At 28.1% G+C, this 23713-nt stretch overlaps 5 protein-coding genes across 8 annotated transcripts; 2 read left to right on the top strand and 3 right to left on the bottom strand.

The window, feature by feature from the left end:
* The first annotated feature begins 97 nt into the window (after positions 1 to 97).
* LOC103573317 (protein O-mannosyl-transferase TMTC4) lies at positions 98 to 4365 on the top strand. The gene is made up of 10 exons (XM_053741383.1): positions 98 to 390; positions 472 to 935; positions 1005 to 1184; positions 1666 to 2117; positions 2451 to 2834; positions 2890 to 2997; positions 3081 to 3222; positions 3304 to 3418; positions 3500 to 3682; positions 4187 to 4365. The coding sequence occupies exons 1-10, from the start codon at positions 363 to 365 to the stop codon at positions 4333 to 4335; spliced, it is 2205 nt and encodes a 734-aa protein (XP_053597358.1). The 5' UTR covers positions 98 to 362; the 3' UTR covers positions 4336 to 4365.
* LOC103573166 (snRNA-activating protein complex subunit 3) lies at positions 4251 to 5763 on the bottom strand. 2 transcript variants are annotated; one of them, XM_053741384.1, is made up of 3 exons: positions 5435 to 5763; positions 4468 to 5366; positions 4251 to 4273 (listed from the first exon to the last, which is right to left on the bottom strand). In XM_053741384.1, the coding sequence occupies exons 1-3, from the start codon at positions 5584 to 5586 to the stop codon at positions 4266 to 4268; spliced, it is 1059 nt and encodes a 352-aa protein (XP_053597359.1). In that variant the 5' UTR covers positions 5587 to 5763; the 3' UTR covers positions 4251 to 4265. The 2 variants fall into 2 exon arrangements, with proteins under 2 accessions (XP_053597359.1, XP_008550348.1); XM_008552126.1 differs by lacking the exon at positions 4251 to 4273 and having other exon boundaries at positions 4361 to 5366.
* Positions 5764 to 7108: 1345 nt separating this feature from the next.
* On the top strand, positions 7109 to 11448 carry LOC103573167 (ras-related protein Rab-8A). Of its 3 annotated transcripts, none has more exons than XM_053741386.1 (5): positions 7109 to 7268; positions 7350 to 7835; positions 8842 to 8902; positions 8994 to 9339; positions 10068 to 11448. In XM_053741386.1, the coding sequence occupies exons 2-5, from the start codon at positions 7712 to 7714 to the stop codon at positions 10164 to 10166; spliced, it is 630 nt and encodes a 209-aa protein (XP_053597361.1). In that variant the 5' UTR covers positions 7109 to 7268; positions 7350 to 7711; the 3' UTR covers positions 10167 to 11448. The 3 variants fall into 3 exon arrangements, with proteins under 3 accessions (XP_053597361.1, XP_053597362.1, XP_053597360.1); XM_053741387.1 differs by having other exon boundaries at positions 7109 to 7459; positions 7686 to 7835; XM_053741385.1 differs by having other exon boundaries at positions 7110 to 7605; positions 7686 to 7835.
* Positions 11449 to 11530: 82 nt separating this feature from the next.
* Positions 11531 to 13256, bottom strand: LOC103573169 (cingulin). Its single transcript, XM_008552132.2, has 4 exons — positions 12856 to 13256; positions 12402 to 12793; positions 11723 to 11939; positions 11531 to 11647 (listed from the first exon to the last, which is right to left on the bottom strand). Exons 1-4 carry the CDS (start codon positions 12940 to 12942, stop codon positions 11531 to 11533), a joined length of 813 nt encoding a protein of 270 aa, XP_008550354.1. The 5' UTR covers positions 12943 to 13256.
* Positions 13257 to 13640: 384 nt separating this feature from the next.
* On the bottom strand, positions 13641 to 15314 carry LOC103573170 (protein CLP1 homolog). The gene is made up of 2 exons (XM_008552133.3): positions 15146 to 15314; positions 13641 to 15073 (listed from the first exon to the last, which is right to left on the bottom strand). Exon 2 carries the CDS (start codon positions 15069 to 15071, stop codon positions 13731 to 13733), a length of 1341 nt encoding a protein of 446 aa, XP_008550355.1. The 5' UTR covers positions 15072 to 15073; positions 15146 to 15314; the 3' UTR covers positions 13641 to 13730.
* Between the last annotated feature and the right edge of the window lie 8399 nt (positions 15315 to 23713).

Here is a 23713-nt window from a genome sequence, read left to right as displayed (position 1 = left end):
TATATTTAAAGAAAATCAATTCAATTGTGAATGTATGATGGGTGTATCCATGAGTATGTGGTTCCTGTATATTATGTAGGTGTAATATATACATATATAAGCGTACACCGCACACCAGGTGGCAGTTTTTATTGACCAAAAAGACCTGTTCACTGTCTTCTTATCTCTGTTCCTGTGTTGTTGACTATTTGTACAATTTATTATGTTTTTTCATACTCGTAGTTTATAAACCATCATAACTATAACTATTATTATTGCTTATTATTTGTTTATAAATTTAAAAATTTAATTATAAATGTTTAAATTATACTGGAAAATATATTTTTACTTAAATAATATATATAAATGCCGCCCTTAAAACTATGAAAGTTAAGGCTAACTGTTTACCAGGTACGCATAAATTATAAATTAATATTCTCATATTTATTATCATACCAACAACGACTTATTGATTAAACAAAATTTTTTTAGCTGTACCGCCAAAGCTGGCACTGTCTATAATTTTCATATCGTCTCTTTGCTGCATAAATTCTTGGAATGGATCATTCGTCTTCGACGATTCCCCGGCAATATTAAACAATCCTGATGTCTCTTTAACAGCGTTGCCACCCTCATCATTATCATCATCATCATCGTCAAAATCACTAATTAAAATTCTCAAAAATTTAGTCAGAAATGATTTCTGGGGCAACAAACTTACTCATAAACAGAGCCATCGATCTTACAGACCATTTACTGTTTTGACGTTTATATTTCAACGATGGCTACGCGGTTCTCTTAATCCAATAGATTTTCATATTTTTAATTTGATACTTCATACGTCTGCGTGTATGTTATTTTATCATTTACTTAGAAAATTATTAGACAAAAGTGCGAGACACCTAGCATTTTATATTGCTACGTTATTTGCTGTCCATCCTATTCACTGTGAAGCTGTGAGCATTTTATATTATTATTATTATTTATAAATAAATTAATAATTTAACCGCTTACTTAATTCATAGGTCGCAGGAATTGTTGGTAGAGCAGATATTTTATGTGCAATATTTGTATGGCTATCAGTATTATTTTACAGTCGTTGTATTTATGAAAAAAATTTAATTATTCTTATTAAAAATTTGTTGATGTGTATATTATGTATTACATATGCGATGCTTTGCAAAGAAATCGGTATTACTGCTATTGTAAGTATTAAATTAATTGATTAATTACATTTTAAATTAATTACAATGAAGAAAACAAAAAATATGATTCTGAAATTATGATACTGAAGTTAGCCGACGTCTAATAATTTTTAGATTTTTTTTTAAAAACGACAAATTGTAAAATAAAAATATTTGGGAAAATTGCACTTAGTTTTTTTAATTTTCTATATGTGCAATTTTTAGTTTTTTTTTTTTTTAATTTAATTGTTGAAAGAAAACTAAACTAAAAATATGCACATGAAGAAAATTAAAAAAACTATAAGTGCAATTTTTTTAAATATTTTTTTTTTATAATTTGTCGTTCTTAAAAAAATCCAAAAATTATTAGACGTCGGCTATCTTCAGTCTTGCAAAAAAATAACTGATGTTTAATTTATCCTCTGAAAAAAATGAGCTCCAGTATTAAATAATTAATTAAAAATAATTTAATTAAATTTAATAAGAACATTTTTAATTACAGGGTATTTGTTACGCTTATGACTTGACAATAGTTAATAAAAAAAATATATACGATATTATAATAATTTTAAAGAAGGAGTCTATTAAAAATATTATTGAAAAAAATAAATATAAATGTTTAGTACGCATAGTATTGTTTATAACATGTGGGCTTTTATTGGCAATAAGATTTAACTTGATGGGTTACTCTGCGCCGAGTTTTCAACCAGTTGATAATCCATCTTCATTTATAAATAACATTTTTATGCGTCATATTAATTATCAATATATTTGGTCGTTGAATTTGTGGCTATTGATATGTCCACAATGGTTGTCGTTTGATTGGTCAATGGGATGTGTGCCTATTATTAATTCGTTTGAATTGAGATTATTATCTGTTATTTTATTGTGGCTTATTTTTGGAGTATTTTTTATTAAATATTTTTTAACTAAAAAAATTTACAGAGATACTAGGTAAGGTTTAATAATTAATATGAAAAAATAATTGCTTAATTATATTTTTAATAAGGGTGTGCGAATAGTTTGAACTTACGAATTATTCGCATCGAATTAAATCGAACTATTTGATTCGAACTTCGAATTGAATAATTCGAATTATTCGTAAGTTTTAGAAGCATTCATCAATTTTTTTTTTTTTTGAATGACTTAAAATTGTCATAGTTTTTCCATTAATTCAAATTTCTGTCAGAAGTAAATAGAACTCAGACACGAAATAAGATATATTTCATTCGATTCAAATTGAACCTGATTCTCACGCCTGTAATTTTTAATTTAATTTTGTTTCAGATATGTATCACTTGGATTATGTATGTTGATAATACCATTTTTACCAGCGAGTAATTTATTTTTTACTGTTGGATTTGTATTAGCTGAAAGAACCCTTTATCTTCCATCAGCAGGCTACTGTTTTATTGTTGTTATGGGTTTACAAAAATTATCACGTAGATTTTATAGATCACGGATGCCTTTAATTATGTATACGGTGCTAGTAATAACGTGGTTCACACGTTCATGGATGCGTAGTGATCAATGGAAAAATGAACATTCATTATTCCGTTCAGGACTGAGTGTATGTCCACTTAATGCTAAGGTGCATTACAATGTTGCCAAAAATGCAGCAGATTCTGGTAATACGACGTTGGCTGAAGCTGAATATCTTGAAGCTTTACGGTAAGTCTGAGTTATTAATATTTTTAAAAAATACTTTAATTAATTTAATTGACAGATTGAATCCTCAATATGCACAAGCGATGAATAATCTTGGAAATTTACTAAACAATCAAAAGCGATACCAAGAAGCTAAAGATTTATTGAAAAAAGCTGTTGGATTGCAGTGAGTTCAAGTTTATGTTTTAATTATTTCAATTTATATTTAATACGCCTCAAGTATTTTATTATAAATGCATTAAAGTTTAGACCGGATTTTGCAGCCGCCTGGATGAATTTGGGGATCGTGTTGGCTGCGCTCAAGCAATTTGAAGAATCTAAGCGTTGTTATGAAACGTCTTTATCGCACAGACGTCATTGTCCCGATTGTCACTACAATTTAGGCCTTCTGGTATTTTTTTCGGTTTTAATTTAATTTAATTAAAATAAAATAAAATAATTTTTTATATTTATTCATAAATGTTCTTTACAGTATTTGGAGCAAAAGAATTACACGAAAGCATTAGAAGCATGGACAGAAACTCTTAGACAAGATACAAATCATCGGAGAGCTTGGATAAATACTATCAGAATCCTAGATGATATGGGTAATGTTTAAATATTAAATATTTAGTTAATTTTCTTTATCTTTAATCATTTATTAAAATTAAAATTTTTTATTTTTATAGGTAAGCAGGAGAAAGCACTGAGAGAAGGCGAAAAAGCCACGAAATTACTTCCCGATGACGCGACAATTCGTTTAAATATCGCTAATATCCTGGGGAAGTTGGAGCGTTTTGAAAAAGCTGAAGCAGAATTTAAACGGGCTGCTGCTTTAGATCCTACAAATCCTACAATATTTACAAATCTTGGTACTTAAAAATAAACTATTTAAATTTAATAGTATATTGTGTAACCAGAGATGAAACAAAACGATTTCAGACCAGGGTGAAGTTGGCTAACATCAACCGTAGTCTGAAATTGAGTATCATCCTGAGCTACACACTATATTTTTCATGATTACCTGCATTGGAACAAAGTTTTATTGCCAGCAGCCAGTCAGAAACATTATTTTTCTCCTCCTTTCTCGGCTTTGCCTCAGCTAACAATTACATATGATCCGAGAAATTTTTTACTTTACTGCCCTAGGTGTGTAATATACTATTGTTTGTTCCCAAGGTACTAAACAAGTTTTTTTCTGCCCGCTGGTCGAAGGCATTCACAATTTACGCGTTAGCTAATATTCAGTCGCGGCATTGGACTGAAATTAGTTTCTTTCGTCCGTCTGTAGAGACACTGAACCTTCAAGTTTCGATACTGGTATCATGAAAAGTACTTTAGTACTCAATTAAATAAATAATATATTTAAATTATAGGTGTGCTGTACCATCGCTGGAATAAACTGGATAAAGCTAAAGAAATGTATACCAAAGCATTAGAAATAAATCCAAATGCTCAAAGTGCTAAAAATAATATGAAAAAATTAGAAAATTTGATACGAAAAAAAAATTTAAAAGGTTTATAAAATAAAGAACAATAATAATGTGCAATTTAATTTAAAAATACCTAATTATTATTTATTTATTTTCTTTTAAGCAATTATGAACTTTTTTCATTAATTCAGTATCATAAGGATAACGATAGGCTTTAAAGTTACCTATTTTTTTATTGTCTTTGTAATTAAATGACAAAAAACATTTATCACAGAAGAAAAATGAATCATGAGGTACTCGATCGCTGTCGAATGTTATCCACTGGACAATTCGTTCGCAGATCATACAAGAAGGTTGCTTAGATGGTTTAGCCCGATAGACTCTTGGATAATTGGCTATTGCCAAATCGTCATCACGTGCTACGAATCTCGCGTCACTGAAAACAATCAAATGCTCGCAGTTTCCTTGATGTTGATATACCCAAGGGTATCCAAATTTAACAACTAGTGAATCTATTCTGACGTCTTCCATTTTTTCTGTTTTGAACGGTCCCAAATTACGTTTCTCAGCCCATTCGCGTATAGGTAAACTATTGTCATGGTTTTGCGGATCTCTCATGTCGTTATAAAACGTGTTTTCAATGTAAAAAAATGATGATTTATATAATTCTTTGTTTGATACTTCGGTATACTCATGAGGATTATTACTACTTTCTAATGTAACAGACGTATCAGATATACAATGAATTTTATCACGCAAATCAGCTAGCGTTTGACAGCCCAGTACTCCTATCACGTGCATCAATGATATCCGTTGACGTCTTTGAGGATGTTCTTTTTTAAAATAATCAAATGGATCGTATACTCGTAAAAATATAATCAAATCTTTTCCAGGTACTGCTTTAGCGCCACTCGTTATCGGATCATTGTAGTTAACTATTAACTCACTTTGATATTTCAATGAGGGTCTAAATACTTTTGGTAAATAATCCATGTACTTGTCTTTTAATTTGGCTAGCGTTTGTAAATTTGTGTCATTTGTTATTTTCTTGGCTTCGAGCTTCGGTGTCACTCGTCGGTGTCCAGTAACTGCTGATTCCTCCTCAATCCCCAGTTGATCAATACTGCAAAAAAAAATACTTAATTAAAAAGTAATTAAGACTCAATTAATAAGTAATAAAATAAATTTTACCTAATACTTTCATACAATTCGGCTAATTTTTCTTTACTCATAGGTATAGTCGTGCGTAATTGTTCATTAGCACCTTGATATTGACTAAAATACTCAGCAATATTTAATTTTGCAGAAGCATTTGCTGTATATGATTGATAAATATGTTCCATTGTTTAACAGTATGAACAAATTATTTTTGTTATTATTTCACCGCCAGCTAACGTTTACTGACAGCAAACAAGTAAACACGTTGTGCGTATTTATTTACATACAGTTAATTCTTACCAACTTAGCCACAGTAAATTTGAAACATTGAAACAGTGATGAGTGTGAATGTAGCAGTGAGACTAGAAATTTTAAGAGTGGGTCGTACTAACGAATTTTTGAATTTTACTTTTTTTTTAATTTATAAATTAATTATTATTACAGACAATTTTTGTAACTTCTGAAAATGTGTAAGATAAAATTTTTCGGAAAATTTTCATCATTCGGGTGACGTAATTACTTAAAATGTGATTAGACAAGTGAAATTTGAAAATTCAATTAGTTCTACTTACCCTTAAATAAATTAGTAAATTCAAGTAATGAAATTTTAAAAAATGATGATCCTGAACTTAGTAAACATTTAAAATTTTTCGAGTTTTTTTTTTTATCCATTACAAAAAACAAATTAAACATATATATGTACACAAGTAGAAATTGGAAAAAACTATAAGTGCAATTTTTTTTCTGTGTCATGTATCAGACATAAGACAATTCTCTAATTACATATAAAAAAATTAAATGAACAAAGTAATAAAATTTAAAAAAATACATACACTCATTTTTCAGTATAGTAGAAATGCGCATACTGATTTTTCAATTATCTAAATGCACATTTATTTTTATTTGATTATTAGGTATTATTATTATTGATTTTATCAATTAATAGTAATATCTCGATGATCAAAGTGAATCATAATTTTAATGTTTATTTTACTGACATTTTATTTATTTATTCAAAAATTTAAAAAATTTTTGAATGACAGCTACATTCACACTCATGAATGAAGCAGTAAATGATTTGATCAACTGAAATTAAAAGCAAAAAGATTTTAAATACAATGTAGAGTTCACGAAGATACATTTCTTATACGACAAAACACTCATTGTTCATTGTAAAAATATATAAAAATTAGTGATATAAAGCTAAGCATGTGCTCGTCATTTGACGTCAATTGACCAACTAAAAAAAATTACCGCCTGTTATTTTTTAATTTAATGTCGATTCCCGCGAAATGAGAATAAAAAATTATTCAAAATTTGACTAAAAAATGACCGAAAAATTTTTGACGGTCATTTTCCATTTAAGTAGTTGAGCAAGCCGAATTTGTTTATTATCGTTAGAATTTCTAGATAAATTTTATTTTGAATATTTAAAATATTTAGGTTGCATATAAAATAGGTTACTTTTTTTTTTTTTTTAGAGAAATTTTCGTAAAGAGAAAAAAAAATGCTCATGAATTTTTGTGACTGACCAAAAATAAAAATGATGTCAATTGACGAGCATTTGCTCGTCAATTGCTCATGATTTTACCAAAGTTAAAAATGACCGTCATTTCGCATCACTAATCAAAATATATATTCAGATTCCCAGTCCAGTATATTTTTTGTTATAAAAAGTTACAATACATACATTTAGGTATCTTTGGAGCTGCTGCTGCTGTCTGAAGTCATCAGACACTACCAGCTACACTCATCAAGAGTTTTTGTCATCATTAAATTTTTTTTCTTTTTCTTTATTAACCACAAGTGTGCGATATCTAAGTCTAGACTCTTTGTAAACTCAACTTGCCTGTAGAATGTAGACAACGTACGTCGTTTTTAATTATTCATATATACACATATATATACATATACATATAGATATACTTATACATAGAATTTAATGTAGTTCATGAATCGAGAATCGACGCAATTGATTATTAAACTAGAGAACGGAGATAGCATCATACTTATCGATATCGATACAACATCATACCATCATCGTCATTAATTGTTGGTGTATGTATTATACATATATATATTTAGTGTCTTGTAAGTTGGTTGTAACGAATAACGACGACAAGAGCTACGAGATACGAAACATCCGGGCACGGGGACGGGCAGTTTAGTGTCAAATGCGACAAGTGTAGATTCTGTGTTTAGTGGTGATTAAATAACAATATTGAGGTTACTAAAAATTTCATCGTACAATTTATAATATTTTATACTTTTTATTCTCCAATAGATATATATCATAATCAATAACTAATAATGGCAAAGACATATGACTATTTATTTAAACTGCTTCTAATTGGAGATTCGGGTGTCGGAAAAACTTGTGTGCTCTTCAGGTTCTCCGAAGATGCATTCAACACAACCTTTATCTCCACCATTGGTATGGATGATATTTTATTTTATTTATTTATTATTTACTACTTGCTATTGTCTTTAATCCGATTAGATTAATACCCAAGTTTACTACACAATTATTATTCATATTAAGTATGAACTTGATCTTGCTAAGTCATTTAAATAATCCGTTATTTCAAGTTATGAAAAATTATCATCAAATATTTTTGTTGTTATTGTTCAAGTGGCACACCCTTGACGGCTATATTTTTTTTTTATTTTAAAATAATAATAAAAATTTTTTTTTTTATTAACTGAAAAATTACTATCCTTCCTAGGATTAATTAATTTGGATGTTGTAGATTTTTATTGATAAAAAAACTATGATCCTGAAGTTAACAGACAGTTAACAATCTTCGGGTTTTTTTTTTCAACATCAATTAAAAAAAAATAATAAATAAAAATATGCACGTGTAGCAAATTTATAAAGCTGTAGATGCTATTTTTTCAAATATTTTTTTTTTTTATTTATTGTTTTAAAAAAACATCCAAAAATTGCTAGATTTCGTCTAATTTCAGTATCATAAAAAATTATGCAGTGAAGTTTTTTTTTAGTTCTCACAGCATTAGTAACAATAATTTTTTTTCTTTAAGAATCAAATATTAAGGATAAGTAGGCTGAGTTTTGCAATTAAGTAATTCACCGATACGATGAACAAAGACTACGTTGTATCATTAATATATGAGTTTCTATGATACATGCATAATTAAACTTTTCTTACAGAATACAGAATACTAGCTGTAGTATTAAATTACTTATATTAAGTACACATATACTTATACTTATACTTATACTTATACTCATACATATCCATGTATTTATATAGAAATACGCGCACACAAAGATAAATTATTAATCAACCGGCAATGATCACATTAATGACAAATCTTATTTTTACTATTGTTATTGCTCAATCTGTCATTAATTATTTATATCTACTATTGTGTTTAATGCCCAATATTTAAAGTTTAATTAATTTTTCTTGTTACAGGAATCGATTTTAAAATACGCACAATTGAATTAGATGGTAAAAAAATAAAACTACAAATATGGTAATAAATTTTTTAATAATTAAATTTTATGTATTTAATGTATGGAGGAATTTTTTCATTGTCTCAATTACTTGTGATTTTATTTGTATAGGGATACTGCTGGACAGGAAAGGTTTCGTACAATTACAACGGCTTATTATCGTGGTGCGATGGGTATAATGCTTGTTTACGACGTAACAAATGAAAAAAGTTTTGAGAATATTAAGAACTGGATTCGAAACATTGAAGAAAATGCATCGGCAGATGTTGAAAAAATGTTGCTAGGTAACAAATGTGAATTGACTGACAGGAGACAAGTGTCGAAAGAGAGAGGTGAACAATTAGCAGTTGAATATGGTATTAAATTCATGGAGACTTCTGCTAAATCAAGTATCAATGTCGAGGAAGCTTTTTACACCCTAGCACGTGATATTAAAGCTAAAATGGAAAAAAAATTGGTAAGATTTTTAATCACTTGAAGCTATTTTTTAATACATGATAAAAATAAATAATTTAATGAATTTCATTGTGAAATCATAAAGTTTTAAGTGTTAATTATTGGTTCGCGGTTATTTATTCTCGGTAGTTAGAGTAATTTAATAAATAGAATTTGTGTCACTGGCTTTATCATTCTGTGAAATCTTTCATTTTATTCACATCGATAGAATGCGTCATATTTTACTTTTTTCATTCTGTTTTTATATTGAATTACTTACTAATTATTATTTCTCTGTTCCTTATGTCTTTATCTGTTTGTGGTGCGGGTCTATTACGGAAGAAGGTAAAATTCAATTGGCTAAATGTTAAATGTATTTTCTTTTTTTTTTTGACAAATGTGCTTTTTAATTTGAAAATTTTAATTGCTTTTATTTCTGCTTTCATTTCGTTTTCATATCATTTTATTTTTACTATGCATGTTAAAATATTTGTAATTATGTAAAATTTTTTTGTAAATAACTTTTATCACTTGACTCAGCAGATTTATAATTTAAAGAAAAAAAAAAAATAGAACTTTGTTTCTGACAGAAAAAGTAAATCTATAAAAAAATTTTTTTGTCGGGAATAAATAGGATTTTACGTTTACATAATTACAAAATATTTCATTTTTTGGTTTCGTGTGAGAATTTTTTAGTGATTATTTCTAGCAGATAATATATTATTTATAAATTAAATTTTTTTTTAATAGGAGGCATCGAATCCACCGAAAAGCGGAGGAAATCAATTAAAAGCATCAGAACCAGCGAGAAAACCACCAAATTGGCTCTCACGATGTACTATACTCTGACCCTACATTATTATTGTAAAGGCCACCTTGATGTCTACCGTTTTTAATTGTAAAAAATTTTTTTACAAACTTCAACTAATAATAACACCACCAACAATCATAACATCAACACAAAAAAAAAAACTTTGAGGCTGCACTTGCGGTTTACAATAAACAGCAGTGCGTTAAGAGCCTTAGAGTTTTAAAATTATTCGAAACTTCTTAATCATTTTTAACGAATTAAAATCACAATCTTATAATATTATTTTAATTAAAAAAAAAAAAACAAAGAAAAAAAAAAAGAAAAAAAAAATATATATCGGGAACACAGGGGACGATGGTTGCCGTTGACCAAATCCACTCTTGCACAGAACTCTTTTTACTATTATTAATTAATTAATATTATTAAATGTTATGACATCTTACGGGTAGATGTGACTTTGAAATAAAAATTAAAAAAAAAAAAAATGAATAAAATAAAACTACAAACATTTTACAATAAAACTTTCGCTCATTTCGATAGTACAATGATATAATTGTCAAATTTATAAAAAAAAAGAAAAAAGAAAAAAAAAACAATTAAACAAAGCATCTGTAATACCGTAAGAAATAATTATTCTTCCTTTTAATTATATAAAGAAAAAAAAGTAAAAAAAGAAAAAGAAAAAAAAAATGATAAAATTTATTTGATTATGACGAAACATCACTTGTAAGTAAGATTTTTTTGTAAAAAATCTATAAATAAATCTCAAAGAGAGATAAATTATTAACACTGAAAATTATTTTATAATTAATTATCATTAAAATTTATTACAATTCATTTTTATATAACTATAATAACTAATATAATTATAAAATATTATTAATCATAGCTTTTACACAAAATTAACCCGTAACATTGTGATGTTTCAGCTTAATGACTGGATTAATTTAAACAAATCACAATTATAATGTGATGTGATGATATAGAACAAATATCTTTATTTCTTGCGTTGATATTATTATTATTATAATAATAATTATTAATTATTATTACTGTAAGAACTTCCTAGACGTTCAAAAAAATTAAAAAACTAAGCAAATGCGCAATTCAACGAATAATACTAAGGCCGATGTACAATCACTTATTGAAGATCTCTTTTATTTGTTCATTGATAAAGTCTCAGCGCGCTTTAAATATTGTTTTTGCATTAATTATTGATTTATTTCATCTAGACTCAACTAAGCAAATTTATTAAAACAAATTAAAGATAAATCGACGACGACGACTATTATAATTATAATACATTTTATATTAATCCTATTAACATGTGTTTTAATTAATCATTAACCTGTCATTAATTAATAATATTTATTAATTTTACAAGTAATCATCATTTTTTTTACTAATCGGAAATCGTCGATTCCATGTGTTCTAATTTTTTGCACAACTCATCGAGCTTCTTGTCCATCTTTTTGTTGTCCTCGAGCTTTTCAGTTAACTCTCTTAATCCATGACATGCCTGATGTAATGAAATAAATTTATATTAATTTATTTATTTATTCAAATAAGTATATACTGAAATAAAATAGTTTACTTTTATATTTGGCGGATTTGAAGCACGTGGTAAATAAGAAGCCAACATTATTTGTAATTGTGATAATTTTTCACGTAATTCTACTAATTCTTTATTATCATGTTTGCTTTTGTCAAGAATTTTGTGTCCCATATTATCAATACGGTAATTTAACTGCGTTATTGCTTTGAAAGATTTACGAAGACACTCTTGTTCTTTTTTTAAACTCTCGACATTACTGTAGACAGTTTTACAAAAATCTAATAAGTATTAATAATTAAGGCCATTTTCAGACAGTGCCCTTCTTTCATTCTTTAAACATTTTCAATGACCTTCAATTGTCAAAAAAAAATTACTTACAATTGATATCAATTGGGAGTTGAACGAAATTTATTAAATAAATTTCAATAAAATCTTCATGTCAATTTTGTAATCGAAATTGAATTTTCAAATTTCGTAGGCTAAAATTTATTCGTTTAACTCCCATTGATATCAACTGAAAGTAATTTTATTTTAAATGTACACCTCATCAAAACTACTACTACGTTGTTCTTTTTTCAATTGTTTTAAATTTTTTTCATTAATTAATAAAACTTTAACAAGTTTATGACAGTTGAGTCATTTCATATTTTTAAAAAGTGGGGGACACTGTCAGAATATTCTTAATAAAATAAAAAAGTCAAGGGATTTAATTACAAACCTGTAAATTGTGGGACATAAATTATTAATCTGTTGGCTCACATCAGTTAATGATTTTTCGATTAATTTATTGACTATTTTTTGTTCAGCAAGTTCAGCTTCAAGTATTTTATTTGCACGCTGCAAGCGTACGTTCTCTATTTTATTTTTTTTTACCTGGTCTATTAAATTTTCACGTCCAATTTGTGCGTTCTCCCAGTTCATTTGCAAATGCATCAATTCCGTTTGCCCTCTTATTTTTTCATTCTCCAACTGTGTTATTATTTCCATTGTTGATTTTAATTCAACTCGTAGCTGCTCGGAATTTCTTCGCTCATTTTCTAAATTTATTTGTAGTTTACAAATTATATTTTCGTTTTCTGTCAATTGTGCTTGACATTTATTGAGCTCTTCCTTAAAATATTCATTACTGTAATTTAATTATAACTTTATTTATCTATTTCTGTGTACATTACCTCTTTAAACTGCAGCTGAGCAAATTTTTCGCGTAATTTCAATTCTAAATTTTGAAAATTTATATTATTGTCTTCCACTGCTGACATTGCTCATTTATTTTAATTTATTACATATATTACTAAATATGTATTGTTTAAATTTATATTAGCATATAATTATGAATGTGCTTCATATAAATAATAATTATCTTTATTTTTATCGACGAAGAGCCAATGAGAAAAAAGCGCGGGAATACGAACTTTTGAATAACTAAATAAAAATTCAAAAGATATTTTAATTTCGTATAATTATTTAAATAATTTAATGAATTTTTTTTACAAATTTCGAATTCGTGACAATCGATTTTTTTATTTTAATTTTATTAATTAAAGACATTAAGTATTTTTTAAATCCTAATGAAACTTGGTGCTAATTACGAAATTATTTATGAGTATGAATGTAACAGACATCAGACAAATTTAAAATTATAAATAAATATAGTAAATAATTAATAAAATAAAATTAAAAAAAAAAAAATGCGCATTTAAAAAAATTTGAAATTAATAAGTGCATTTTTTATAAACATTATTTTTTAAATTATTTACTCTATTAATTTAAAATTTTAAATTTGTCTGTTTGCTACATTCACACTCATAATTACGTTTAGCTTCAAAAAGTGATTAATTGTAATAGTAAAAAATTAACTTCTTTACTCAAAAGGTAAGAGCTCTGATGGTTTACTTTGTTTGTAATTTTAAATAAAATAAAACACAATTTATAATAAATTAAAAAATTTATTCATTATTATTATAGTAAAAAATTTTAATCTTCATTTAATTTTATACAACAAGTATAGTTATATACATATAAAATATATACAGTCTTCATAAAAAACTTAATAATTATCCATAAACTGAATTTCCGACAACAGAAATATATTACCAGCCAAAGGTCCCAAAACCGGAGACAAAACGCGCAGGGTTTGTTGCACCATGTCGACCTCGGTAACGCAAAGAAACGAAGCAATGTTTTTGTACAGAACTTCTTCACGTGTTTTAGCATACGACACCGACAAAATATGATGTAGCCAATTGGGTTCTGGAGTAACGGTAACTAATTTAGTCAAATTGTCTTCAGGCTTAGTACCCAGTGGCACACAAGAATCAGGAACTACTGCAGTCCCAATCTTATATATTGTAACTTGATTCCATTTAATGATTATAGGATGCGGAGACAATACTGTTTTACCAATACCGTAGTAGTACTCGCGTATTCGTTGGTCTCTTATTTCAGGTCTTTGCGATTCGCTGGTCTCAACAACTCCACCGCTCTTTGGTAGCAGGACAACTTTAACAAATGGGGGCAGATCAACCTTCAGATCACTGCGTAGTCGATCTTTGTCTAATACAAGAACTGCGTCGACTTCAAAAGCTCGCGCAGCGTGAGTTAGAAGCTTGTGACCTTCATCAGGAACCCATCCACACGTGTTGATAATTATTCCTGATATATTGTCCTTTCTCTTTTCTTTCATTCGATCAAAACATATGTCAGCTAAACGGGATACCAGACGATTGTAGAGTGTCGTGTTGCTTTCAGGAGTTTTGTGACCAAAATGTAGAGCTAGCGAACCTTTTTTACTGAATCCCTCCACTACGTCAGCAAATCTTTGAACTGTAAGAGCTCCGATATTTCCTGGTATGGTTATCTGACCTTGATCGACGTCCAGGTCTACGAATATTGGACTCCTTCCTGATCTGACGGCGTAATTTAGTAAAATGCGGCAGAGTGTTGATTTACCAACGTTTTTAGGGCCAACAATCATGACTATTGGTCCACGTATATTGTTTTGTTCAGCTCCTTCTTTGTTTTTAGCTTCATCTCCTTCTTTCTTTCTGGCTTCTTCGCGACCACTGGCTTCAGCTAGATCTTTCTTTTTAGTTTCCTCCCTCATTGCTTCTAGAGCCAAATGAGCGTTCAAGTAAAAGTACATCGGAGTTTCATTGGCAACATGAACTCCCACAGCTTTCCCGGTTAATTCTACTACGCATCCATGATAAGTAAATACAGCTATCTGAGCTCCATAACCGAACTCATATGAATCCTCTCTGTTGACTAATTCGGTACCAAATATTTCAGCAAATCCGCTTTTTAATTTCAAATATACTTTTTCTTTTTTATGTTTCACTTCAAATCGTAATTCACAACCAGCATCCAATTTGAATTCTTGTTTATCCATTTCTAGAAGTAAATATGAAATATTTATATTTATACTTAAATAAATTAATTTAATAAAAATTAAATAAGTATTACCTAATTAATTAATAAGATGTCTTAAATTTAAATTTGATGATAATTATTATTGAATGTCGTAGTATACCACTAAAATTATATATATTTTTATATAAATTAATAAATATTTATAAATACAACGAATATATGAAAATAAATAAACGTTGGCTATTAGGTTATGCTCGATAAATTGTATTGTACATGCGCAAATGACATCCGTAATTTGAAATTGTAAATTTATAGATGGCAGTAGTGGTAAATTTTAAATTATCGCGCCAGAATAACCACCGACGCCATTTAATATCAGTTCGACTACAACATTGCACTTGTTGACATCGTTCGTCTTTGATTGTTACAAACAATTGAATAATTCAAGTAATTACTTGTTGATAATGTTTATGAGTATATATTAACTTTAAAGTGGTTTTATCAAATAACATTTATTTCATTGTTACTTAATAGGTCAGAGTTCATTTTTAATAATAATTAATCTAAATGTAGCTGATAATTAGGAATTTTTTCAATTTTTAAATAAATAAATAAAATGTAAGTTGAATAAAAATTTGAAAATGCGTATTTAAATATTTCAAAAATCAGTACAAGCATTTTTTAAAATTTTTTTTTTTTAATTAATTTATTTATTTATTCAAAATTTATAAATTGCTTCATGTTTGCTACATTCATATTCATTAATAATTTTGTGTTTTTTAAAATTCGAATGTAACTGACAATTAGAAATTTGTTAAATTTTTTCGCGAAACAGTTGCGTGTTTTTTTTTTTCTTTTAATATTTTAAAAATTACTATCATACTCTGCCTCCATTTTATTTTGATTTACGATTTTTATTTTTCTTTTATTTCTAATACGTTATTTTTCAATTATTTAAATTTACTGCACAAGTAATAAGAATAATTAATAAATTATTGATAAAAATAAAAAATTTCAAGTATATTTTTTAGTTGAATTGATATAAATATTGACACAAATAAATTTCAATAAAATTATTCAATTTTAATTTTGAAATTTCGCGCCAAGATGGCGCTACTGCGTGTCACTGTGTTCAACGTTAAAATTTTTGCTAAAGTGGGGGGCGGTCGAATGAATTGCAAAGTCGATTGCTTTCTATCAACTGGCGGTCGAATAGCGTCAGTCAGTATCATCGAGAACGGCAGTAGTAGTATAGATTCTTCTTTACGTTTGAATAAAAACACAGTATTGTGGTGTCGTGTAAAATTGTGCAGTGATTGTAACTTTTATCTTTTATTAATTCAAATTGTGTAAAGTATCTGTGGTGTAGTGAAGTGTTGAGTGTTTAGTGCTAGTGTAAAGTGTTGCGAATAGCTGATGCTGATAACTTCCAAGTTCCTGAGCCAAATCATCTGGCATCGTCTGGTGGGAAATAGCAGTTAAGTGACGTTTTTTAGCTGCAATACACTTGGAGCAATTTAAATCAAATCTCCAAGTGTATTCGGAGACCCTTCTGCATATTATTTCCCCACCAAGGTTTGTTCAAACACTTGCGTGTTTTTTTTTTTTTCAATTTTTTAAATATTTTTCTATCATATTTTGCCGCCATTTTATTTTTAAATACGATTTTTAGTTCCCTCTAATTTCTAATAATTTTTTATCAATCCTTAAATATAATTTAGTCACAAAAAAAAAAAAAAGAAAAATAGCTGACAGTGAATGAGTGCTTACGTGAACATAATTTAATGAAATTACGAGTGTACTTTTTGTTTTTAATTAAAAATATCGATTGATAAAAGTGTGTGATAAAGGAATCATCCTGACGCTAGTAAACAATTAACTATTTTTGGATTTTCTTTTGAACACATCAATGACAAAAAACAAAAAAAAAAAATTTTTTTAAAATTAAAAAAAAATATGTAAGTACAGAAAATTAAAAAAAGCTAGAGGTGCAATTTTTGAAATTTTTTTTTTTTTCGTTTTTAAAAAAATCTAAAAACTGTTAGACGTGGGTTAGCTTCAGTACCATGTTGAAGAAACGGCTTAAGAAAAACGGGATTAAAATTTGATGAGTACTTATTTTATTTTTCAAAAATCTTTAATTGATATTTTTAGTCGAAAAATTGTAAAATTTCCATATTTACCGCAAAAAATGATTGTCGTTGGCTTTTCATAAGATGATACATAATACGCATGTGCTCACGAACAGCCGCCTAGTTTGCCGACCACACGAACTCTACCTTATCTATAAATACAGTTTTCATAGTTACTTAATGTAGGTAACAATGACAACTTTTTGTACTGATACATATTTGTAAAGGACAAAATCGATCATTCGTATCTCCAGGGACCTTTTTCCATCGAAAATTTCAAATTAATATTATGTTGCATATCAAAATAAGCATAGTCAGTAAAATCATAAATTATAATGCAAATATTTGTTAGTTCATGCTAGCGAAAAATAGTTAGTAAACAAATTTACTGTAAATATGGTAAATTCGTCGTTAGTAATCGAACACGGTTTATTTGACGATTTAATTAATCTATTAAAATTTGATGACGCCTATAATTATGGCATTATTAAGTATAGCCATGAGTTTAGCGCTGACGTTTACTCGATAAATGCTTAATTCAATATGTCTATAAATATATATATAGATACATAGATAAATAGGTAATGTGCACATCAAAAACCTTTCATCGGTGAACTCGATAATACGTCAGATCGAATACTCTGGTGAAATTACTCAAAGCCAATATACAATAGCAGATGGTTGATTTATGAGATGAGAGAAGGAGAGAGAGAGATAAATATAAAGTGCACAAATTACCCTCTCTTATTTGAGACATCAATGAGAACGAGTGATTCGTATCTGATTGGGAGTGTTCCGGTTAATTGACTCTATCGACCCGTATTAATCACCGGCTCAGATAACGTTCGAGTATCCGCGAGTAAATAATTATATCATCTTTACCTATAAATATGCTGGACATAATATGAACAAACTTAGCAACAATTTTTTGCGGTTTATTAGTCTATTTATTTCTTCATTATTGTTTTAATTAATAAATGATTGCGTAAGAAATATGATAATTAAAAGTTACATAATATATCACAATGTGAAGGATACTCGAGTAGACATGAAGTGTGTAGACAAAGTTTGTTTATAATTAATTACAAAGCTGTTGTTCTTCATCGTCAACAGTCATGAAATTGATGGAGCGTATGGAGATGGTAAGAGCTTGCAAGAGGGTAAAGACAACTTCCTGTTCGCGTTATTATCGTTAAATACCAAAAGCCAAGACAAGCTTCAAGTATCAAAGGCGCTGTCATTTTGACATTAAAGATGTATACTTCAAAATGAGTTTTAAATTAAAACTATTATTAAAACACTTGAATAAATTTATAAATATATATATTTTATTGTAAAGATTCGCGTATAAATTTTTCTCCAAATTTCTAGTCAGTGATTCACCAAGTGTGCGAAATAGATAAATTCTTCAGTTTTCCAACCCATCAAGCCATTCAGTAACAGCCAGCATCCGACAATCCGACGTTTTTCTTTCATTAATAAACCATGACATTCGCCAGGGAGTTACTCTAGCGTACCAGTATGAGATTGCCCAAGAAAAACATATACTTTTAGACATCCTTATCTTCGTCATTGTGACAATCAACGCGTGAGACTTCATAACAACAATAATAATAATACTAACAAGCATCATAGCAGCAATAAATCTGATAAATAATAATTATAATTATAATAATAAAATAAAATAAAAAGAAGTCATAAAAGTAAATTTTGTTGTTATGGAGGTATTCAGTTATATTGGGGATTGTTTCCTCTGCTTATATACACTGTAAATATACAGATAAAATCAAAGGCTGAGTTAAAGTCGTAGTTCCAGTAAAGTTATTTGCTGTATGTTGTTGTAATTTAACATTTAACTGCACTCAGGAAGATTAAATAGAGATATATTACATGAAATGGAGCTTTGGAATTTTCTATTCAATATCAGAAAAAAGAAAGTGTTAATGGAAATTATTTATTTAATTCTATTTGGTATTTTTGAACCTTGTATTTCAAATGCTAATTAATTTTCCAGCTACAGTTTTATTTTATTAATACTGAGATAAATATTTTTAAAAACTACAATTAATGTAATAAAATTTGGGAGTTACTTGAGAAGAAACAAAGAATGAGAAGAAAAGATAATCAAAATATTTGATTATAAATTCCAAGCTTAAAAAATTCCAGTCGTATAATCCGTAAACCTGTACATCTATATATCCGTTCATATTATAATAACAACAATAATAATAATAATCCGTTGGGATGATTCAAACCCCTACTGTTAGAAGGCGCGTTCATCCAGTCACATCCTCTGCATACTCATGATACTCCATGGGTGTTAATTCCATCTACGTGTTACATAAATACGAAGATGTTTGTTGATGAGGCTTTTGACAAAGATATTGTCTACTGCGTAGTATATTTCCCTCATTCTCAATTTCACTCTCTTCCTTTATGTCTGTCTGTAGCTTGTTCTTTGAGATATAATGCCGAAGAATCGTTAAATATAATCTTCAGCTTTGATACTTTGGTTACAACGGGATCTGCTCAAATATATTCAATAATACAGCACCGTTGTGAGGTATTATATGCAAACCGTAGTGCAACCACGTATGATATAATGTGCTTTATATTATAAATCATAAATGATTAACTCTAATGGCATTTACTAGAGTAATTTCGATTGTGGTGTTCCGATCACGATCGAGTGCTGGCTGTGCTTTCCATACATTAAACAGTACATGTCAAATCGCAGAAATCAGTCTAATTATGGTGTCTATCAATGTATAACCTATGGGAATATGGTTTTGATTTTCTGTATTTTTTCTAATCTCTGAACATTTCATGCATTACTCTTTACCACAATATTTCAATACTTTTAATATATTTGATATCAAAAATCATTTTTTTTTTCGTCACTATTATGAATTTTTTTGGTTCTTAAGGAACATAATCGTCAAAAAAAAAGCCAATGAATATAAGATTAATAAAAGTAATTCGAGTTTTTCGATATATAGGAAAATCGGGGTACGATGCCCTCCCCCCCCCCACACACAGTTAATTATTTCTTGTGGCTTTTAAGTATCGGGTACAATTAGTTCCAATATATACTTCAAATAAATTTATCACAATTTTTCATGATTAAAAAAAAATCTGGGAATTGAAAGCCTTCTTTTCAAAAATTGACAAATAAAAATTTTCTTTTTCAATCGAAAAGTTGAATTACTTCAATGATAACATTTTTCGAGGAAACCAGATTTCATCTGATAACGAGTGAAAGAATCCCATAAAATGTGGCTGGATTTAGTCTTAATAAAAAATTTTTCCGGCGTATGGTTAAGGGTGTCCGTCGTATCCTGGTTTTTTCTGTATTTAATACAAATTTTTTAAAGAACATAATTATTATTTGGAAACGATAGTAAACAATTGAATAGTAACTTAAATATAAACAGTGAAAAAAATTATTCAATTATAATGAAATTAGTTTTTGAATTAACAAAATTGAAAATATTGTTATTTATAATTTATTCATTCAAAGTTATGAACCTTTTTATAATAGAATTTAATTATTAATATACTCAGATACTTTGGAATCCTCTTTACTGTGTTGGTTCGCGTAAATCAAAGTTCATTAATCATTACCACACATGATATGACCGGGATAATACGGATTTATGTTCGAAGGAAAATTATTATACGGTTACGTCACAAGTTATTTTAATTTTAATATTAATATTAATTATTCTTTATTATATCCATAAGATTTATTTTGATAGATGATACGTGGCGTAAAATTTTAATTGATATTTGTTATGTTAATATTATTCATTTTTTTATAATAAAAAAAAATACATATAGTAAAATGGCGTAATTCATGGTCGCGATTAAAATGAAAATTTAAAAAATGTCAAGGTCGTATATCTGTATGACTGTTGCAGGAAGTATATAAAGTTACTAATGGCTGAGCCATTAATGTAAACAAAGCGATGTAGTACAAAACAAAGAGAGCTTTATCGTACGTAGAATGGTGTGTTGAGTTTGAAGAATACATAATATGTAATAGCTTTGAAGCTCAACAGTAAATCGATTTGTAACATTACTGTCCTCTGTGATGTTATAATAGAAGAATAGAACAAAACGATAATTTTATTTTTCATAAGGGAAATATGAAAAACATTTTTATTCAAATTATATAATACAAATTTAAAAAAAAGGCAATATATATATTAAGGGTGCGCGAATAGTTCGAACTTACGAATTCGTAAATTTTCGAATAATTCGAAACTTTACGAATTATTTGTAAATTTTTGAATGATTCGAAACTCTGTCCGAATTGAAAAAAATAGGAAAATTGGAAAAAATAGAAAAAAAATCTGAAAACCAGTTGACCCTGGGGAACAACTCGAAAACTTCCCGCTGTTTTCGAGCACTGAGCACGAAAGCTTTCCGTTCTTTTTGAGCATCCTGAGCTCGGAAACATTATGACTAATGGATTTCTAAGCTTTTCCAATGGACGCTTTAATTTTGGTCAAGATCGTCGCCTGAGAAATTCTATAGAAAATCTAGACTCAGGGCTCGGTATCAGAAAAGATATTTTTTTTCTTTATTTCTATGCGCTAGCATTCTTCTAAAAACCTCGAGATCTGATGAAAACTCGATTTTCGAAAATCGGATCGAAACCAATAATTTTCTTTCTTTTGAAAATTTTCAATTTTTATAGCGGGAAGTTAAAAATTTAATGAAAACTGACGTTATTGTAGGGAGTGTGAATTACAAGTTCGTTTCAAAATCCATAGATGCTTACTCGAACGTAAGAATAGGGCAATTAATGGGCGCCTTCTATATAGCAGCATCAAAGTTACGTCAGGCGATTTCAAGGAGTTTCAATAGAATTCCCGTTTCCGAGAGCGTGCTTGGACTTGAAATTTTAGAGAAAAGGGTTTCTGTAGAATCTGTAAAGTAGATTAGTTGCTATTTTTTTTTTTTTTTTTTTTTTTTTTTCGGTTAAATTTATTTAATAGTTGTGATTTTATCTACATCTCTGTAAATTTTCAATATCGTTGTTAATAAGCAACCATTAAGACGGATTTTCAGTTACTTACGCTCAAGCTTTTTTCTTGAAACAAAATTTCAAATGCAAAGTAAAGCTTAAGGCTTGATACAATACTTTACAATTTAGCACTCTGTGTTTTTTTTAAATTTTTATTTTGAAGAGAAAAACGTGAACAAAAGTTCTGTTTATCGTGCAAGTGCCTCAAGGATACTACTGCTTGTGTAGACATTGCGTACGAACACGAAAAAAAATGACAACTTTTCTTAAATAGTAATAAATTTTTCAAACTTATGGACATTAGCAATTATGTAGAGTTATACATTTATTGAATATTGATATAATTAAAGAAGTTCAGTAATTTCCTTGTACTAATTTATTTATCGACTTCTTAATAAAGATTGACGTTTCTTATTGAATAATCGAAGGAAACCAAGCGAAAGTATAGGATATTTTGGTTGAAATAATAATGATGATAATATCAATGAATTATTTGAATGAACTTACATCAGCTTTTCGGTAATAATTCAGAAGTCAATTTATATGGAAGACGAAGAAAAAAAAAACGATAAATAAACAGGTTCCTCGAGAGTATGAAGATATTTGAATTTTGAAAATATTTGATAACTGTGTCTGGGTCAGGGATTTAACTAACAACAATGATTAAATTATAACTCTAAAATATTTATTACTACTCTTTAGTGTTCGATACGTCAGGAAAAATCGTTGAAAAAAATAAAAATGTTCAATTTAATGCCCGCCATTGTGTATTAATAAGCAATGAATTTGAACCGTCTTTTGACAATTAGGAAAATCACTTTGCTTTTAGAAGTGTAGGATAGAGGTATCGTTTTTGGTCACTTTAGGGCCAGTTTTGATCACTTGAAAAATTTAAATAAAATAATTTGTAAAAGACGAAATGACAATTTATTTTTAAACTGCATTTAAAAGTACCTTTGGGTCATTATTAAAATAGAAATTTTATTTTATACTCTTTCATTAATTTAAATGAAGTATTAAATGTTCAAAAATGGAGTAGTGGCCACAAATGGTACTTTTACCCTATATATTTTATTTATAGTGATATGTAGAATAATGATAATAAATTTAGCAATGACGATTATTGACTCATTTTCTGAGGGATAGAACGTACTTTGCTGAAGAGAAATGAACTTGAGACAAAGATGACGTTACTGTGAAAGACCAAGAAAGCCTGAACGATTTAGCAGAACAAAAGCAAGTTTGAAAAATCGAAAAGTAAATAATTAAAAAATAATTCATTAAAATTTATAAAAAATAAGACTGCGAGGTCTTCAAATTCTGACTTTAATAATTAATTGAGTAAAAAAGTGATAAAATTTTATATTTTAAATTATGTGGGAGTAGAGTACACCTGACATTTCATGTTGAGATGTGCAATAAACAAAAAAAATAAAATTTTTTCATGTGATAAAAACGGGTTTAGTATGTTTCGAAAATGTCTCGCTCAATAAACTT

The sequence above is a fragment of the Microplitis demolitor genome, chromosome 8 (genome assembly GCF_026212275.2).
Source record: "Microplitis demolitor isolate Queensland-Clemson2020A chromosome 8, iyMicDemo2.1a, whole genome shotgun sequence".
Lineage (NCBI taxonomy): Eukaryota > Metazoa > Arthropoda > Insecta > Hymenoptera > Braconidae > Microplitis > Microplitis demolitor.
This window is presented reverse-complemented; position numbering and strand designations above follow the sequence as displayed.

Bases quoted from the DNA above. Each gene is read 5' to 3' on its own strand.
- LOC103573169 (XM_008552132.2), bottom strand. From the start codon at position 12,942: ATGTCAGCAGTGGAAGACAATAATATAAATTTTCAAAATTTAGAATTG. The intron at 12,794-12,855 runs GTAATGTACACA...GAATATTTTAAG, and splicing joins CTCAGCTGCAGTTTAAAGAG to GAAGAGCTCAATAAATGTCA. The intron at 11,648-11,722 runs GTAAACTATTTT...TCATTACATCAG, and splicing joins CAAATCCGCCAAATATAAAA to GCATGTCATGGATTAAGAGA.
- LOC103573317 (XM_053741383.1), top strand. From the start codon at position 363: ATGAAAGTTAAGGCTAACTGTTTACCAG. The intron at 2,998-3,080 runs GTGAGTTCAAGT...ATTAAAGTTTAG, and splicing joins AAAAAAGCTGTTGGATTGCA to ACCGGATTTTGCAGCCGCCT. The intron at 3,683-4,186 runs GTACTTAAAAAT...TTTAAATTATAG, and splicing joins TACAATATTTACAAATCTTG to GTGTGCTGTACCATCGCTGG.
- LOC103573167 (XM_053741386.1), top strand. From the start codon at position 7,712: ATGGCAAAGACATATGACTATTTATTTAAACTGCTTCTAATTGGAGAT. The intron at 7,836-8,841 runs GTATGGATGATA...TTCTTGTTACAG, and splicing joins AACCTTTATCTCCACCATTG to GAATCGATTTTAAAATACGC. The intron at 8,903-8,993 runs GTAATAAATTTT...TTATTTGTATAG, and splicing joins AAAATAAAACTACAAATATG to GGATACTGCTGGACAGGAAA.
- LOC103573166 (XM_008552126.1), bottom strand. From the start codon at position 5,586: ATGGAACATATTTATCAATCATATACAGCAAATGCTTCTGCAAAATTA. The intron at 5,367-5,434 runs GTAAAATTTATT...TTTTTTTTGCAG, and splicing joins GAATTGTATGAAAGTATTAG to TATTGATCAACTGGGGATTG.
- LOC103573170 (XM_008552133.3), bottom strand. From the start codon at position 15,071: ATGGATAAACAAGAATTCAAATTGGATGCTGGTTGTGAATTACGATTT.